At 38.7% G+C, this 19,991-nt stretch overlaps 1 protein-coding gene across 1 annotated transcript; it reads right to left on the bottom strand.

The window, feature by feature from the left end:
• Positions 1-414: 414 nt before the first annotated feature.
• Positions 415-19,746, bottom strand: EIF2S1 (eukaryotic translation initiation factor 2 subunit alpha). Its single transcript, XM_011283290.4, has 8 exons — positions 19,364-19,746; positions 15,183-15,424; positions 11,286-11,365; positions 8,107-8,258; positions 4,379-4,485; positions 2,939-3,036; positions 1,877-2,020; positions 415-964 (listed from the first exon to the last, which is right to left on the bottom strand). The coding sequence occupies exons 2-8, from the start codon at positions 15,421-15,423 to the stop codon at positions 839-841; spliced, it is 948 nt and encodes a 315-aa protein (XP_011281592.1). The 5' UTR covers position 15,424; positions 19,364-19,746; the 3' UTR covers positions 415-838.
• Between the last annotated feature and the right edge of the window lie 245 nt (positions 19,747-19,991).

The raw sequence follows: 19,991 nt of genomic DNA, 5'->3' as shown, positions 1-19,991 counted from the left end.
CAAAAGCTGAGCAATGATACTCAAAATAACTAAGGCAGCATCTTTAAAAACAAACAAAACTTTACCACCCTAAATTACAAACTCAGGGCGAGCAGCTTAGTACACCAACAAGAACCAGTGTGATAAATTCTCCCTCATACCATGTATTCTCAGTCTCAAACTGGCAAAAGGCACACATCCTATGTAATTTTTATATTGTGTTTTAAGGCTTTTTCTCCCTAAGAGTCAACTGTAACTGTGGTTAAAATTGAGAAATTATTTTCTCCAAACCCTTCTTTGAAAGGATCCGCTGTATAGATCCTTTGGTCACCTGCCCTTGTTTCTTCTACATCTAGACTAAAAGGAAGATAATAGAATTAAGATCTTAGTAATCATAATGCTTTTAACTGGTGACAAGAAGGAAGAAGCCTATAGTTAAATATCCCAGAAATTTATTTAATGTTTGCTTGATACATTTTATATAGAAAGGTTGAGGCTATTTGCTTTGGGTGCCCCCTTGTAAATCTCATGGAGGCACTGAACTACAAAGGGGTGCCAATCTGGAGACATCAGAAATGGAAACCACAAGCCCAATTTTATGTTCTTAAAGATTTATCTCTAGTGAAATTAGGCCCACTCCCTTAAAAAATGCTGAATGTTGGAGCTATTGTGTGAAAACAGCTGACTTTTTGACTTTTAGGAGGGCATTTCACATTTTGGTCTGTTGGAACATTTAAATACTTGGAAATAAAAAATATTCAGCTTTGAAGTTTTCAATACTGGAAAACTTTCAGTCTAGGGTTTACAGCCAGGAAGGGCTGTTTTGTGTTCCTTAAACTGGACTCTGTTTCCCACAAAGTTAATCTTCGGCTTTGGCTTCCATTTCTTCTGCATCATCGTCTCCATCCACTTCTGCATTCTCTCTCTCAAGCCTCTCAAGCTGCCTTGCAAGTTCGGTCTCATCTGTATCTGTGACCACTTTAGGCTGTGGAAGCAGAGGCATAATTTCAAAGTGAGATGGTTAAACAGTATACGAATTCAACTTTAATACTCTTATTGTCTAGTATTTTAACTCTTAAAAAAATACTTTTCCTTCACCAACTCTGCCATCTGTTCATTCTTGAGTGCTGCTGCATCATTAATAAATTCCATTAGATAAATAATGGGAGAAATGTAAAAGAGTGAGAGTATGGGGAAAAGAAATGTGTATTAAAAGAAAATATTCCCTTCTATCATTTTTATAAGCCAAAACTGAAAAATATGAAAATCATCTCGGTGGCTGTATCTTTCAAACCCATAAGATGTCTTATAAAAATGCATCCTCTGGGTTTAAAATAAATTACTTACCATTTTTTTCTAATTAGGTTTCATTCTTGTTGAGATGAAGAAAATATTACTCTTGTTCCTAATCCTTAGATCAAATTTTAAGCCTTCCACATTAAATTCTGACAATAACCACTCATTTTTATTGTCTATTTTTTTTCTCTTTTGGGGGGATAAACCCAACATCCATCAGTGACCTTACTCCTGAATAACCATCATAGTTCTCATTTACTTCTAAATGAGTGACAGTTCTCATTTACTTCTAAAAAGCCCCTTTAAGGGCCCTCTGAGTCAATGATTATTTTATGCTTAGCGGAATTATAATCCTAGATGTATCTCATGTTTTAAAAGGCAGTGATTAAGTATTTTAGAATGCAAATCATTTAGAGATTTAAATTCCGTATGTATGTACATACATACATATGTATGTATCTAAGTAATCTCTAACCCCAAGGTGAGATTTGAACTCATGACCCCAAGATCAAGAGTTGCATACTCTACTGACTGAGCCAGCTGGGCACCCCTAAATTTCTTATATATTTTAAGAACAAGGCAAAAACAGTATAGACCTTACCTCCATTTGGACATTGAAGACACCCCTCTTTTCCTCAATCTTTTCTTTTATAACAGCCATAGCTTGATTGAGGACAGAGAGGCCTTCTGTTCTCTCCAGGGTTGTTGTTGTCATCACATATCTAGGAGGAGCTATTAGATTAATCTAAGAAAGAAGAAAAAAATCAATTATGAACATAACAATACAACACAAAACCATCAGCATGTTTGAGAACTTTTTTGCTAATCTGCTGCCTTAACAAATCACCCTAAAACTTAATTTCTAATTCTGTAAATCAGCAATTGGGGCTGGTTTGTTAATGCAGCAAAAACTAGTTGATACAGTGATATAATCCAATGTAAACAGTCCACTGAAAGACAATATATACAATTAAGACTTCTCCCTCTTTGGTGGCTAAAATAACTACAGCCATCATCAGAACAATGGATAATTTGTTTCTAAAAGCAACAAAAATTCTTATTTGGTTCTAAACTAAACTGACAGAAGAAAATCTAAGATTCTGAATAACAACCATCTGGTTAATTGTACTGCTTAGAAGATTCAGACCAAAACTCCTAAAAGATGTGTGAATATGAGAATATGTTATCCTTTTCAAGATCCTATGGGCATTATGGGCACAGCAATTCTTTTTTTTTTTTTTTTTTTTTTTTTTTTTTTTTTTTGAGAGAAGAGAAGAGACAGCCAGCAGAGGAGGAGCAGAGAAAATGAGGGGGAACAGAGGATCTGAAGCAGGCTCTGTGCTAACAGCAGACAGCCCAATGCGGGGCTCAAACTCACGAGCCACAAGATCATGACCTGAGCTGAAGCTGGACGCTTAACTGACTGAGCCACCCAGATGCCCCGTAGCAACTCTTTATATTATAAAGGAGGTTTAGCACAGCCGGCCCCCTGGCACTAAATACCAATAGAAATCTTTATCCACTGTGACAGTAGCAGTAGCATCCTTTAGACAACAGCACCAAGAACCACTCTGCCCGACACCTGTTATGAAACATGATCATAAAAAGAATCTGATTTGGTTTAGGTTGGTATTTTAGCAGGGAGAGAGAAAACATTACTCACCTTGATGGGCATGGTTTCTGTAGAACAATTCAAACCTGCTCTCAGGGCTTCTTTTACAGCATCAATGCCTTCATAACCATAACAAGCCACTTCAATATCTAAAAGTACAGAAATTGAAAAATGTACACCAAATAATGCAAAAAAGTACTGAAAGGCTTAAAAATCAGAGATGTGGCAGATACACTAGCACTCAAACACTTATGAAAGCTTTCATAATCCTTTCAGTATAGAAATAACCCTGTATGTTAACTTTCATAATTATAAAATCTGAATATGCAGTGAAATGATATCTTCTCCTCCACATCAAGCCCCTGAATGATGACTATAAAGGAGAGAAATTCAACAAACACCTTGATTTCTGCCTATGCCTGGGTTAAAATCATGATTCCAACATCTCTATGCCTCAGTTCCTTATTTGTCAAGTGGAGAGGAGGAGGAGTGTGATAAAGGCTGAATGAAACAATAACTGCAAGTTGCTTAGAACAGTTTAGAAATTGCATACCCTGACCCAGCAATTGCACTTCTTGGAGTTTGCCTAACAGAACACTCATATAACTGGGTAAGTGTCTATGTTACAAGCATGCTAATTTGTAATACTTTTTTCTCACAGTGAAAAAACTGGCAGAAGATAAATGTCCATCAAGAGAAGACTGGTTTATACTGGTTTTACTGTTCTATAAAATATCACACCTAGCTGGGGCGCCTGGGTGGCTCAATCGGTTGAGCATCCCGACTTCAGCTCAGGTCATGATCTCATAGTTCATGAGTTTAAGGCCTGAGTCGGGCTCTGTGCTGACAGCTCAGAGCCTGGAGCCTGCTTCAGATTCTGTGTCTCCCTCTCTCTGCCCCTGCCTTACTCGCACTCTGTCTCTCTCTCTCTCTCTGTCAACAAACATTAAAAATATCACACCAAGCCATTAAAAAAAATGAGAAATAGTCCCATGTTTTGCATGGAAAGGCAACCATGCTAGTTGAGGAAAATTTTTCATAGTATGATCCCATCTTTGTAAAAAACAAAAAAATCTATGAATGTAAATAGCATATATTCCTATACAGCGTATATGTGTAGGAAAAATGTCTGAAAGAATATACTCCAAACTATATTAACAGTGGTTAATCTGCAGGCATAAAAGGATATTACTGTACTATTAGAATATTTTAAAGTTATTTTCTAAAACAAAATTACACCCCCCCTTTAAAAAAAAGGGGCTAACTTAATGTTCATTGAATGCATATATGACAGTTTTCCCTTGTGTCAATATATACATTTTATGATTCAGTAGAAGCAAAAATAATTTCTTCAACTTTTCTTGTTATAAGAAATAGACATTTAGAAAAATTTATAGATGTTGATATAGCAAAATATTCTTTGGTAAGTCTCATCATTTAACAACTTTTTAATTTATGCAACGTATTTTAAACATTTAAATAATCACTTACCTGCTCGAATTTTGACAGCTTGTGGTGTCAAACGCCTATTAATATTGTTAATAAGTACTCCCCGTTCATCTTCATTCAAATCTAAACTATCCAAAATAGATGGGTCTCTAATTAAAGCAAAACAAAACACACACACAAACATAAAAGATCAAAGTTACTTTACTAATAACTGACATCAAACACAGTACCACAGAATGTTTAAGAGCACAGGCTTTAGTGTCAAGACTGAGTTCAAATCTTAGCTCTGCACTTTAATAATGGTGTTTCGGGGCCCTTCCAGACCTCAGTTTCGAAACTTGTAAAATGAGGATGAAAACTCATTCACCCAGTCACTGGACTGTGGTATTAAATGAGAGTGCAAGTAAAGCACTTAGGACAATTATGACAAATAGAAAACACCTAACTGATTACTATGTAAAGAAAAATTTTAGAGATCTGGCTAAAACAAGGAATTTAAAATGTCTTCTAAAACATCTGGCATCCCACAATAATTAAGCATTTTCATGTAATTAGCAGTCTCTGTTTCAAGGAGCCTGAAAAGAACAAAAACATACAAGCAAATTTAAAAATAAAAGTGCATCCTTGGGAATCAGTAGAGGAAGGGATTACTTTCAGTCAGTGGGCTCAGGAAGGGCTGCATGGACTAACGTGGCATTTCACCCGACCCTTCTGAGTGCCACAAGGCAGGGACCAGGGTCTTAGTCACCAGCATGGTTGCGGAACATGAACAAATGAAAAAACTGAATGACTAAAAGGATGGTAGGACTTTAAAAAGCAAAGGTAGAAGTGTTGTAAGAAAGTTATAAAGTATTAAAGTAGAAATGGCATGAGCAAGCATCAGGCCTAAACAGCAGGGGTTCGGGAATGAAAAGCAAAAGAATTTGGGTGGAGGGAACTTTCATTCAGCTAATACTGCCTACAAAATGTAACAAGACAAACCATCAGAAAATGAGCAATAAGATGAACAGATGTTTCACAGAAGCAGCAGTAAGCACAGGAAAACTGTTAACTTCACCAACAACCAGTAAAACGCAAACCACAACAAGATACTATTACACCTATCAGTTTGGCAAAAGGGAAAACAATCTGAGATATATACCAAATGTTGGTGAGGATAAAGAGAAATAGGAACGCTCATACATCTGCTAGAGGAAATATAAATTGTAGAACCAATTCGGAGAATATTTTGACAAAACTGAGTCAATTTAAAGATGTGTGTAATCAGTCCTATGAGCCAACAACTCTACTGCTATGTGTATACCTCAGAAACTCCCAAACATAGAGAAATGTACATGTATATTCTTAATAGCACTATTCAAAAATATGGGATAAGGGTGTGTGTGTGACCTTATATCTCTTAATAGAGGAATAAAGTATATTCTCGAAATACTGTATAAAAATTAATATGAAGTAGGCACATATCTATCAATTTCGAGAATCTTGCTCTTAACAGCCTTATAAGTAAAACCGTAAGGTACAGAGATCTGCAATGACAATAAATTTTGTTTTTCAGTTTACATGAATAAGAAATATTTTTAAATACAAAAATTCTATATGTACTTTACAGATATGTATGTAATAAAACTATAAAAATGTAAATAACAATGATGCATACTAATTATAGTAGTTACCACTTACGAGGGGAATGGGTTGGGAAGGGTAAAATATGGTTTCCAACTATCTCAGAAATTTTATTTCTTAATTAAAAGAAAAAAATATGAAGCACATGTGGCATAGAATTATCTTTAAATGTGGTCACTCCATGGCTGATGAAACAAAAGAATGTTAGGGAAAAGGAAAGACAACATATACCAATGCCGAGCAGTAATGGAGGGGGTGCTGGAGGTGGAAGTGAGAGAGCTAAGCCAGGACTGGAAGATGACAGCACACCAAATTATGAAATGTACTGGCTGACGGATGCAGGACTGAAATCAGGGAGGAAAGAAATATACCACAGTGCTTAATGGTTAATAGCATAAGCTCCATATGGAGCCAGTATCTAGGTCTGAATCGGGGCTCTACCACTTGCTAGCTCTGTGCACATGGACAAATTATTTAATCTCTGCTTCAATTTTCTCACCTGTAAGACTGGGATAATAACAGCACTTATACCACAGGTTGTTGTGAGGCATATATAAATGTTAGCTATTCTAACTATTCTTCTTACCTTTCCCACAACGTAATATGAAGAAAAAAGTCAGATGGGGGGACCAGGGGGACTGTAAGGGATTTGGAGCCCCAGATGAATTGGCTTGCTGGCGAGTCTAACAGTCCCAGGTCTTACTTGGCCATTCTGAGAGCTGAGGGGACCAATATCCTTTGGCAGCACAAAGGCTGGGAAATTAACCTTGGTGTAGTGGTGAGGCTGCTTGTGGGGCATTAACATTTGGGAAAGAGTAGGAGGTGCAGAAGGAGAGACAGGAAGTACACAAAAGTGAAGGAGTCTGGCTATTAGAAAGGATACGATACTTGCTACAGGAGAAAATAGAGGAAGGTAGTAAAGAAGTTTGCTTTTAGTATAAATGGGAGAAGGTAGAGCATATTTTTATACTAATGGAGCAAAACCAACAAAGATAAAGGCTGAAAACCCAAAAGAGAGAATAATGAATAAAAAGAGATCCCTGAGCAGTAGCTGTGCACAGGTGGTAAGATTAGTTTGAGAGCAGGAAGGATATGAATTCCAGCACAGGAGGTAATGATGGATGGGAGGGAGAAGTTTGCTGAGATAGTGGAAGGAGTACAGGAGATCCTGTGCAATGGCTTATATTGTCTTTATAAAATAGGTAGTGAAACATACCAGTTGGAGGGAGGGAAGGGGGAGGGGACTGGGTATCTGATGGAGAGTGTGGAAAAGCTCTAAAATAGCCACTCTAAGAATGGGAGAAGAACTGACAAAGAGCAGAGAGAATGTGAGGCAGCAGTGAAGGCGCAGCTGAGGTTGGAGACCATGAGTATGCAGTGGCACCAACCTGCAAGACTGTGGTTTTTCCTAGCAGCACCCAGTAGTCTACAAGTGTAGAGAAGGCAGGAACATCGATCCAAGGCTGGATGTAACAGAAGGAAAAACAGGGCAAAAGCTCATGACATTGGCAAGAAAGTTGTTGGAATGATGGACCATGGTATGTCTATGCTGAATAAGAAAGAGAAGGCAGGAAAGGGTGAAAAGACAGGGAGGAAAAAAAAGGTCTGGAATCATAGACTGGCAAAAGAATTAGGAAGACACAGAGTAGAGCTAACTATGGGGGAGCTGGAAGGACAGGAAGCTGTGCTAAAAGAACAGAATGTATGAATTACAGGCTTTGGAAACACAGCAAATTCTGGTGATAATAAGACCCAGGGTGAGGCCATATGAAAACTGGCTTAAGTGGCATGGGCTGAAGGTCAAAGGAACTAAAGTACAGAAAATAAGGTTACTGTTATAGATGAGACATTTACACTGGACCTGAAGTTAACCAGAATAACAAAACTAGGAGGGGAAAACGTGTAAGCGGATAATGTGAAACCATATGGTTTACAAAAACTATGGTGTACAAAATTACAGATGCTTGGTTATATAGGATTGGCCCATATTATGGGCCTTTTATAACTGAAATGTTTTAACCTAAATTTGGCAAGGACAGAATACGTGGATGTTGTGCTTTTATTACATGTCAGGCTCTCAACCCATGTGCTAGACCTAGCACAGCTGTGGTATCAAGGTAGAAACAGAGCCAAGAAGATGTTCTTACGAGACTGCATGCTTAAATGCATCATAGGCACCGTATCCGGGTCTCTTGTATTTGTCATCAAAGACCCAGGCAGTCCTCTGGAACAGGCTCTCCAGCTGCTCGTCCTTGGTGTACTCTAACACCTCAGCAACATGACGAAGAATACTGTAAACCTAGAAACAAAATGAAGAGTTCAACAATTCAAAGATTCAAGAGAGCTATTAAAAAATAGGTATTTTTATATTTCAGTAGACAGCATATAAAACCTTGGTTAATTAGACTACAATAACTTCTTAACAAAAGATCAACATACAAGTTCTTTTTTCATAGAGAAATATTGGCTTTCCAATAGTAGTTAACTCAAGTAGGTATAACAAGTAGAAACAGGATGTAATTTAGTGTCCTAAGACCCAGACTATGAGTTGACTCTGGGACTAATTAACCTCTCTGAATTTGTTTCCTCTTCTGGAAGAAGGAACTACTAACATCTCTCCTTGTTACAGCAGTGAGCTCTCACACAGGTCAAATATATCCAAATGCAGCACAGTATAAATGGAAAATATTGTACAAATGTACAAAATTTATAAATTATACAAATCCTCTTATGCAAGTGCAAGCTATTATTACTACTCCATATGATAGCATGGAACCAGAATTGAGATTTTAATATTTTTCTGCTCTGTTATCATTTTAACAGTTATCCTTCAATCCTACCTACCTCCCACTCACTGCTGCCAAACCCTTTTTCTAATTTCCTAAAAATAAAAGGGCTTAAAGACAAGAAAAGAGGTTTTCATATTACATATGAAAACTGAGGAGAGGTACTAACATTGCCTATTTCACCTTATCATCCTGATAAGATCTACTAACATACTCATTTTACAATATTCTAAGGGGACAAAACAAAGTGAAAGTTTCCTAGAGTGGAGCTTATCAAACTTAGTGGGACTTGAAATACTGCATTAAGTGGTCAGGTGATGTCAAAGCTGCTGGTCCAGAAACTACATTTTGGTTTTTTTGTTTTGTTTTTATTTTAAAAAATGTCTTTAATGTTTATTTATTATTGAGAGACTAAGAGAGACAGAGCATGAGGGGAGGGACAGAGAGAGAGGGAGACACAGAATCCGAAGCAGGCTCGAGGCTCTGAGCTGTCAGCACAGAGCCCATGAGATCATGACCTGAGCGAAAGTCAGACACTCAACCGACTGAGCCACCCAGGTGCCCCTAGAGACTACATTTTGAATGGCAAGGGCCTCAGATTATTATTATTTTTTAATTTACTTACTTGTTTTTTAAAAGTTTATTTATTTTTGAGAGAGAGAGAGACACACACACACACACACACACACACACACACACACACACACACACACCATGTGCTTGAGCACACAAACAAGGGAAGAGCTGAAAGAGCAGGAGACAGAGAATCTGAAGCAGGCTCCAGGCTCCAAGCTGTTAGTACAGAGCCTGACGCAGGGCTTCAACTCCAGAACTGGGAGACCATGACCTGAGCCAAAGTCAGACTGAGCCACCTAGGTGCCCCAGGTCATCAGATTATTAAGAAGGGATTTTACTGACTGTGTTTTCACTGATTGTGATTTTACTAATGTGTAAACCATACTGCTGTAATAGTAAACAGATCAGTAAAACAAAAGGAAAGGTTTGGATAATGGTCTTTTGGTTGTTTAGATTTGTATTCTCTTATTTATTGGGGTTAATCAAGATTCCAAAAATCTCTTCATTTAAAGCATTGTTTTCTTGGCATTTTACCTTGAGGACAAAAACACACAAGAGAGAGAGAGAACAAAAGAAAAAGAAAACAGAAACAATGGAAACAGTGCCATTAAGAACCTAAGACCTAGAGAATAAAGGATAATCTATATGGGACCAGAGAAGAGAAAAATATAGACAGAAGATAAAGAATGAAAAAAATGACTGTTCTTGCTTAATTAAGGCTTACTGCACAGAAGTAGGGAATTTCAGCAGAAATTAGAAAATGAAACAGAAAAGAACCCTAGCAAAGTGGGGGAGGGGAACTAGTAACAGGCCCCGGCCTGCCTTGCTTTCCTGGATTCACAAACCCTTGCTTATTCTTTTTTTATTTTATTTTTAATGCTTACTTCTTTTGAGAGAGAGAGAGAGGGAGAGGGAGGAGACAGGGAGAGAGGGAGAAAGGGAGAGAGGGACAAAGGGGGAGAGAGGGAGAGGGGGAGAGAGGGAGAGGGGGAGAGAGGGAGAGGGGGAGAGAGGGAGAGGGGGAGAGGGGGAGAGGGGGAGAGAGGGGGAGAGAGGGGGGGGAGAGGGGGGAGGGGGGGGAGAGGGGGGGAAAGGGGGGAGAGGGGGGAGGGGGGGAGAGGGGGGGAGAGGGGGAGAGGGGGAGAGGGGGAGAGAGGGAGAGAGGGAGAGAGGGAGAGAGGGGGAGGGGGGAGGGAGGGGGAGGGGGGAGAGAGGGGGAGGGGGGAGGGAGAGAGAGAGAACAAGCAGGTGAGGGGCAGAGAGAGAGGGAGACACAGAAACTGAAGCAGCCTCAAGGCTCCATCTGAGCTGTCAGAGCCCAATACGGGGCTTGAACTCACGAACCATGAAATCATGCCTGAGCTGAAGTTGGATGCTTGACTGAGCCACCCAGGTGCCCCTTTCATTTTATTTTAGAGAAGGAGGGAGTGCAAGTGGGGGGTGGGGGAAGGCCAGAGGGAGAGAGAATCTTAAGCAGGCTCCACTTTCAGCATGGAGCCCAACTTGGGGCTTGATCCCACGACTCTGGGATCATGACCTAAGCTGAAATCAAGAATCAGATGCTCAACTGGCCGAGCGACCTAGATGCCCCGACCCTTGCTTATTCTTAACATACAATAGCTGGTTGTCTCGAATAACCCCAAACAGGGTTTAAAGCCAGGAACTACTGAAATCACCCATAGTTAATTTAACCTAAAATAACTTAAAAACACTAACATCCAATATACTCATTATAGAATAGCAAACCATAAGCAATGCCTTAAGGTAGTACCACCACCAGATAAAACACTGCAGTCATAACTCTTTTGAAATTAAGACTTCAAATTATTCTTCTCAACTCATAGTTGTAAATGGAAACACAGTTACAGAAAATTCAGGGGTTTTTTTTTCCTGCCTATAATATTACATGCTGATTATTAAACATATTAAATAGTGAACTAATTTCACTCAAATATCAAACTTACAGTTTTGGATTTGGTGAATTTATCTTCACATTTGATTGCTTCCTCTGGAGAAACTCTTCTTTTTGACAAATCAATATATCCTGTATGAGAAAAATTTGAAAAAAAGCTTAGCACTGTGATAAATTGTTGTTTGGTTGGCATATCTACACTTATTTCCCACTAAAATTATTATCAATAAAATGCTGCATAAGAAATATAAGATGAGAGATTTCTGTTTTCAGAAGGCACTTGTATCATGTAACTGCATACTCTGCATCACTTTAGTAGAGGGAACTAACTAATACTTTCAATTACCCAAATGAAAGTTAGTCAAAAGATTCTCTATACTTGTCTTTTTGGCATCCATCATCACAAGGTCAATTGTATTATCTATATTTTCTGTATTCTTGATGCTCCTTCTGTCTCCTGACCAAAACTGGTGCTTCCTCATGGTGGCCCTACATGGCATGATGTGGCCACAGCACTGGCCTCTTCATGTTGTCAATCACATCCATAAATTAAAATCCCATGGGTATATAACAAGACAAGCACTTAAATGTATTTTGAAGAATTTAAGAGAAAAATAGTCTTTTACATTTACCCACATATTTCCTATGTCAGGCCTCACACCTCATCGGCCTGCACAACTTCCTTTATTGTTTCTTATAATGGAGATTTATGAGGTAATACATCCTCTTAAGTTTCTATTTACCCAAAAATGTCATCATTTTTGGTCTTCACTATTGAATATTTTCTTAAAATATAGAATTCTGGGTTGACAATTTTTCTTTCAGTGCTTTAAATGGTCAGTCATTCAATGCTCAGACAGCCACTATTTTCAGTAATACCATACTAATTCATATTACTATTCCCCCGTAAATCATGAGTCGTTTTCTTTTGGCTACTTTCAAGATTTTCCCTATCTCTGTTTTTCAATGGTTTAACATGCCTAGATGTGGTCTTATTAGTATTTATCCTGCTTGAGGTTTGCCAAGCTTCTCCAGGTTGTAGATGTTTTTTTCAGTTAATACAGGAAACTTTTGACAACTATTTCCTCAAATATATTTTCTGCCCTTTCTCTCTCTTCTTTTGGAATAGAGCTTTTAATATTTGACACATTTTTTTTTTCCTGCTCTGTTCTTCAGATTGGTTCTTTTACATTTATTTATTTATTGAAATAGCCACATATTATTATTATTTTAATCTTTATTTATTTTTGAGAGAGAGACAGCGTGTGAGCAGGGGAGGAGCAGAGAGAGAGGGAGACACAGAATCCGAAGCAGGCTCCAGGCTCCGAGCTGTCAGCCCAGAGCCTGACGCGGGGCTTGAACTCACCAACCGTGAGATCATGACCTGAGCCAAAGCCAGACGCTCAGCTGACTGAGCCACCCAGGTGCCCCTATTTATTTTTTGATAGTGAGAGACAAAGCACAAGTGGGGGAGGAGCAGAGACAGGAGACACAGAATCTGAAGCAGGCTCCAGGCTCCTAGCTGTCAGCACAGAGCCTGACACCGGGCTTAAACTCACAAACTGCAAGATCATGACCTGAGCCGAAGTCGGATGCTTAACCGACTGAGCCACCCAGGCGCCCCAAAATTGGCTCTTTTAAATGAACTCCCTGCAAGTTTGACTTGAGCCTTCTGCCATCTATGCTGTTAGCCCAGTGAGTTGTTTAGATATTAAACTTTTAATTTTAGAATTTGTATTTAGTTCTTTGTGAGAGTTTCTAATTTCTCTGAGATTTCATTTTTTTCATTCATTACAAGCTTATTTTCCCAATATTCTTGAGCAGTTAACAACATCTGCTTTAAAGTCCTTGTCTGTCAACTCCAATATTAAGGTCACCTCTGGGTTGGTCTCCACTGACTGACTGCCTTTTCTCTCCTGTTTTCTGAAATGTTTAGCAATTTTGGACATCGTGAATAATATGTGCCAGAGACTCTGAGTTCCTTTATGTTCCTCTTGATACTGATTTTTTGTTTTAGTAAGCAAAACTTGTCTGAATTCAAATATTAAAGCTCTGTTTCCCCAGGTGGAAAGCAACCAAAATCTGTTTAGATTTTTACCCTGTTGCCCCTCATGGGGCTGTACCCCATCCTATACGTTACTGGTTCAGGGTTCAGGCAGAGATTTGAGGATTTGTAATTTAAACTAAGGGGCTCTCCTTGAGTTGGTCCTTTCTCTAATCCTCATCACTACCTTCCAAATGTTGTGGTTGTCCAGAACTCTCATCTGATTCTCAAGCCATTGAAACACTATAGACTTTCCACTAGAATTTTAGCTGCCCTGCTGGAAGCTCTCTATGGCATGCACTCAGACAAACAACTGTAAAACTTATCCAGTGCAGTTCCTCTCTTCCAAGGGTTGACCTACCTTCAGTTTTGGCCTGCCTTTGGTTGCTCCCAACATCTTTAGGCACTTTTTTTTTTAAATATATATATTTGCTCACAGCTTTTCACTGTTTAACTGTTACATTGGAACATTTGTCCAACAGAACCTAATCCTCCAATATCAGAAGTGGATGCCCTCTATAGGATCTTCTGTACTTTGCTTGTATCTTACTCTAGGATCTTTCCATATCAGAACACTGAGATCTCATTCCGTACAAAGTTGCCTGTACAAAGTTGCGCTGCATGAATGTTACAATTTATTTAACCATGATTTTGATTGTTTCTTGTTTTTAATTAACACTGTGCAAACAGTGCTGCTATGAAAATACTTTTACATCTACTGTACTTAAGTATACCTTTTCACTTTTTTCTGATTGCAACTGAAAATATATTTGATTCCTTCTTGTGTATATATTTTCTATGATAGAAAATAAAATACTAGACAAGACACCATTTTAAGTCCTAGTGGGGCAGTGATATGAAGACTTAACACAAGTTTAAGGTATAATTTGTCTTTAGTAGTTTAATAATAGGGGGTTCTAGAAGTTAAGCCCTACCAAAACATATATAATAATCAATATGCTAAGTGGTAGTCACTACCTAAGGGATGACAAAATGTCTCTAAAGTTTATCACCTACGAATATAATCAGAGAAAAAAAAATGTCAGTTATGTATAAAACCAATCACTTGCAGAAGTGTCACAATTAACTAGATGGCTGAGGTATTCAAAAAGACAAGTTCAATCAAGGTGATTGGTCTTTTAAGCAATGACGGTAACTACTATGTAAAACTAACACCTAATAAATTATAGTGAGACAATTATAACCAATTATTTTAAGGAAGTTGAACCCCAAACTTACTTAATGGTATTGTACACTGTGTCTAGAAAAAAATGTGTTCACAAAGGTGAAGATTTACATGGAGTCCAGAAAAAAGGGGACAAGTAAAAAAATGAATACACATTCAGCACTATCTGAAATCTCCCACATGATTTTGGGGGAGTCACAAACATTCTGATAACTGAAGAGATACAGAATACTGGGTTTTGGGTGTGTGTTTGCAGCATATTGCTTTTTCAAAGCTTATATAAAATGTTCCTAAAATCCACTGTACCTTTGCCCCATTTCCACGTTCATCCAATAATCTCACTGCAAATTTAGCTTTAAATCAGGAAAAAAGCATCTTACAAATCTAAATGAACTAGTACTCTGGTTTACTTATCCTATCTCTTCTGAGTTTAGCCAAAATGAGTCAACTACCAAGATCCTGTAACCTCTGGGAATAAAAGTCATTTCACCCACAAAAACTAGTCCTGGGATGTGCTAATTAAGCCACTACTAACTTAAGAAGTCTTACTTAGATGGCTAATTGGCATCCTTCTCTAACAACTCTGTATGTAAAAAGAATTTAAGCATAAAAGGAGATGTTTTTGTTTTGTTTTTACAGCAGCCAGCAATTAAAAAGAAAAACTAAAATAAAACATTTTTAAATCCAAAATAAGTATTTTAGATATTTTTCCCACTTACCTTTTTCTTTGTCCACTCTAATGACTACCACACATTCATTCCTGCCAATTCTGATGAGTTTGTTTATAGAACGGATACGCCTTCTGGACAACTCACTAAGAAGAATCATGCCTTCAATATTGTTGTATTCCAGCAAGCTGACATAAGCCCCCATTTCAGCAATGGACCTTACGTTCACCATCACTACATCTTCCACCTCAGGAAATTTGTGTTGATAAAATCTACAACTTAGACCCGGCATTCTGCATTTTAAACAAAAGAATCAAGTGAGTGTTCAGTTAAGGTCAAAATAAAGAAATGTCAATTTTCCACATCTTGCCACTGGAAGAAATGATTAGTCTTCTCAACTCTTCAAACTTCTTAAATGGTACCAGAAAACGGATATTCAGGAACGAAGCTTTAATTTTTACGTTGCTCCACATTTTTGTAGGGCTTGAGTGATTCTCTGACATCAGTTTTAGAGGAATCATAAAAACTAATGACCATCTATGAAGTACTCTGAGACTTAAGGATTAAAGGTACACCTTGAAACACTATTTTAAATACCACCACTTTAAGAAATAACAGATGATGGGAAGCATCACTACTACTATAAACCTATCAACAAAACCAAAGCTACTCATTCTCCAAGTCAGCTAAGACTTTATATACTACCACCCACATAAAGGGAAGAATCTTCCCACTACTTAAACCACAGCCCTCACCATATATCAAACAATATACCCTATCATTTAGTCTAGCCAAACTCACAGTATCATGTTACGACAAAGACCAAAAACTTATTAACAAAAAAATAAATATAACTAAATACAACTAAACACTTTACTTCTATCGAATAGGTATACCCAATCTTGAGAATAGCTTTATAGAACTCCATTACTATAAAGTTCAAGCATCTCTTAAACTCCAAGCACTAAATATATTTATTTATTTTTATTTTTTATTTTGGGGGGAGCACACGCGTGAGAATAGGGAAGAGAGGGAGAGCGAGAGACAGAAAATCCTGAGCAGGCTCTATGCTCAGCGTAGCCCAACAGAAGGCTTGATCCCACGACCCTGGGATCATGACCCAAGTGAAATCAAGAGAAGGATGCTCAACCAACTGAGCCACCCAGGCGTCCCAACCACCAAGCATTAAATATATTTAAAACTATTCCCTTTGATCTACCCAACCTACTTTCAGCACCACTCCTTTTATGACCCACAAGACTGAAATTATACCATGCACAGGAACGTATTTTTAAAAGAAAGCTCTAAAATGAATCACAGTTGATTTTCATGTTTTTCTACTAACCTTAACCAATTTACTATTGTCAAAGTTCAGAAAACAGGCAGTAATAGGATCTAAAGGCCTACGAAAAATGTGTGAAAATTCATTTACTTATTTTTTTCCTAATTGGGCAATAAGGCTGCCATTACTTGATCGTAAAGACAGACCAACCACATCCAGCCCACAGAACACCAGAGTTCTGCTGCAGTTCAGTTTGAGAACTAATTGCATCCACATGTATCTGCACAGTGGCTTCCCACTGATTTTTACATCTACCACCTATAGGTATTGGCTACTGCCTGAGTACCACTCTCCCCCTAGTTCTATATTATAAATGAAGAAATTCAAACAGGCTAAGCAACTTGTTCTGTCATATACTGCTAACAACTGATAGTCAGAATTTGAACCTATGAAGTCTGGATCCATAGTCTGTGCTCTGATTCATCAGGCTATATATTCTCTCAGTATTACTGATAGATATATCAGAAGCATCTTTAAAAAATGCAATATACATATTCATTGCTGAATCATAGATCATAGACTAATGCAAACTTTTAGTACCAATCTATCCTGTTTAACAACAAAAATAAAGTGGCATATTAATAATAGGGCCAAAATGTAGTTCTCTTGTAGCTTGACAAAATAGGGATTTAGCAAATAAAGGGAAGTAGACATTCAATGGCCAGAATTACCCAGCAAGAAACAGCTGAGCTGGTGGTTTCATTCTTAAATGGCTTTTTTTTTTTTCCTTTTGGACAGCTGTTGTCAAATAGCTGTATGTAAAGCACTAAAATTTGAGAGCTAGAAAAGTCTCAAACTGGGTATCAAAGTAAATGATGTCACAGAATGTGTGAAACAGTTTTAAGAGATTTAATAGAGGCTAACCACATTTACTTACCAAATTTATGCAAATAGTAAAGCTGATAATTCTGGGGAATCAAGGCTTAATTTGATAATTAAAGAATACAAGCAATACTGTAAAAGAATCCTGATGGGAGAGATGAATGCTACTGTTCTAGGAGGTACCAGTCTCTTTACAATACACAAAGTAAAAAAAAAAAAAAAAAAAGAACACAGCTGATGGTATGTTATTCAACACAAAGAATAGCCAGTAAGTACAAAATAGCTCTAGACATGGGTTTCAGCCCTTGCTCTCCTACCTACTACCTGTTGTTGCTTAGGAAATGTATTCACATTAAACTGTAGTTTCTAGTCTGTGTCATGGACCTTGCAGGTTTGTGGAGTGTATCAAACTAGATTAAAATATATGTAAATCTGCAAAGTGTACTGTGCTATACAAATAATGACGATAAAAGGCAAAGGAGGAATTTTTTTTGTATTTTGTAACTTAATTCGTTAAACAATTATTTTCGCAGTATCTACTATGTACTAAGTACTACTAACACTTAAAGATTCTTACCTAAGGAAGTCAATTATAGAGTGGGAAACAAACTGGTAAGCATATCAATTGCAATATGGGGTACTAGGAAAGGAGTACAGTGAAGCAGGGTTCCAGGGAACCAAGGAACAGAAATATTAAATGACTTCCTCAAGGATAAATACTTAAAAGGTACTGGAACAGGAACTAAAACCAAGACTTCGCATAGTAAATCCAGAATACCTTTAACCCACAGAATCTCAGTACGTCAGAATACTGCAATATGGTATGTGTTCTTCAATGCTGAATATCCACCTTTCAAAATGTATTAACTGAACTCCAAGCCAATTTCAAATACCTTGTGCCTGGTCAAATGGTAGGTAGGACTCCTTATACCAGTGCATGGTCAAGTAACCATAATAGATCCAGGACGTCCACATTCCTTTCCAAAGTGAAGTGTGTTATGTGACAGAGACAATTCACGGTAATTTTGTCTCTCTCTGTCACCAGTAACGCTCTCTGAATGGTAGTTTCTAGAAGTGCTACACAAATAAGCTTTTAAACTATTTCACTGTAGTTGAAATAGGAAGCCCTGATTCCTACAAATATTACTGTGTGTCTTTGTGAGATCTTAAAATCAGTAACTGTCACTTGGCATTAGATCAACTCAGTAGTAAAGCTCTATATAATTCACACACTGTTGAAAGACACATAATCACAAGTTTTTTTCCTTGAACAACTTCAATCGGGAGAAAAACCAGGACTTCTCTGCTACAACTTTTCTCCAAGAAACAAAGTAGCCTAAGTTTAGGGGATAATAAAGGGGACCTGAGGCTGAATACGCATTTAACCCTAAAATTCCCTTATCTTTTTAGTTATGTTTAACTGTGAGGCCACAGCGTGTAATTCTCTTCTCATTGGTGCTGAAATACGGCAAACCGATACTAAGATTAGTGAACTCTTCAACAGTATGTTTTAGCTTCGATGCAAAGGGTGACTCATTCTGTAAAAATGCACAAGTCAAGCGATACAGTAATATAAGCATCAATTTAAAAAAAATCAATTATCGGACAAATAAACTATTCTTGGATCTTTCTAACCCAGCTCTTGTCAACGTTACGGACCACCCCAATGGTCCCTTCACGTGTCTGGTCTGGTTTCCACTGAGAGGTAGCATTTGCTTGCGGCGGAAGGAAAAAAAAGGGGTGGGAGCGGCATTCTTAGTGTCCTGGCGTGGGGGTGTCACAGCGTTTTCCCAAGGCCACCCCCTCGTCTCAAGGTACCCTCACTTTCAGTATATTGAAGGTGTACAGTCGTTTGGCCCACTTTCCTTCACAAGATCCCTCCGCTCGTATAATGACACCTCTGTTAACACTGCCGACCAAGCCGGCGCTGGCGGGTGGTGTCGGACACTTCCCGCGCAGGAACGGGAAAGGGAGGGGTGTTAGCCCAGGGCCTACTCTCTCTCGACCACCAGTCAACCGACACAACCAAAGTGAGTTCTTGAAGAAACCGATCTGGGGGACTAATCACCTGAGGTATGTATGTGAATCCCGCGCCGGGATCCCGTGCCGTGCTCTTTAATCGCAGAGATTAGACAGTCCAGCCGCAGCGGCAGCCGAACCTCAGCGTGCGCTTCGCTCTATCCCACCGCGCATGCGGAACCACCTCGCATTGCGCATGCGCCAGTAGAACAGCGGTCCCTCTTCCTCACTGATCATAGAGTCTAGGTCCTCCGAAGAAAAGGAAGAAAGTAGATCATAGGAGGACCTGAAAAGTATGTTTTCTCGATTATCTGTCGTTTTCGTTAAGTAACCTTCAAGGCGCAGGGAACTGGTAGGACTCTGATTCCTTGTCCTTGAAGAATTAAGTCTCTCTCAAAGCTTCTGTCAACCATGAGGTGGCGCTGTGACCAAAGACGAAAAGTGGAGGAAGAGAAGGAGTGTACTCCTCCCCTGTTCTTTCACCTCGCGCGTGCAAAGCCTTACTCAGCCTCCTGGGAGGGGGAGGGGGAGGGGCTAGGAGGCGAACCGGAAGTGAGGGGCGGTTCGGGGGTGGAGGGGGCGAGGCCTCAACATCCGGGCATCGCCTTTTTTTTTTTTTTTTTTTTTTTTTTTTGTCCTCCCCAACCGCCCCCGCCAAGTGCCAACAGGAAGCGGAA

Source organism: Felis catus, chromosome B3 (genome assembly GCF_018350175.1).
Source record: "Felis catus isolate Fca126 chromosome B3, F.catus_Fca126_mat1.0, whole genome shotgun sequence".
NCBI lineage: Eukaryota > Metazoa > Chordata > Mammalia > Carnivora > Felidae > Felis > Felis catus.
This window is presented reverse-complemented; position numbering and strand designations above follow the sequence as displayed.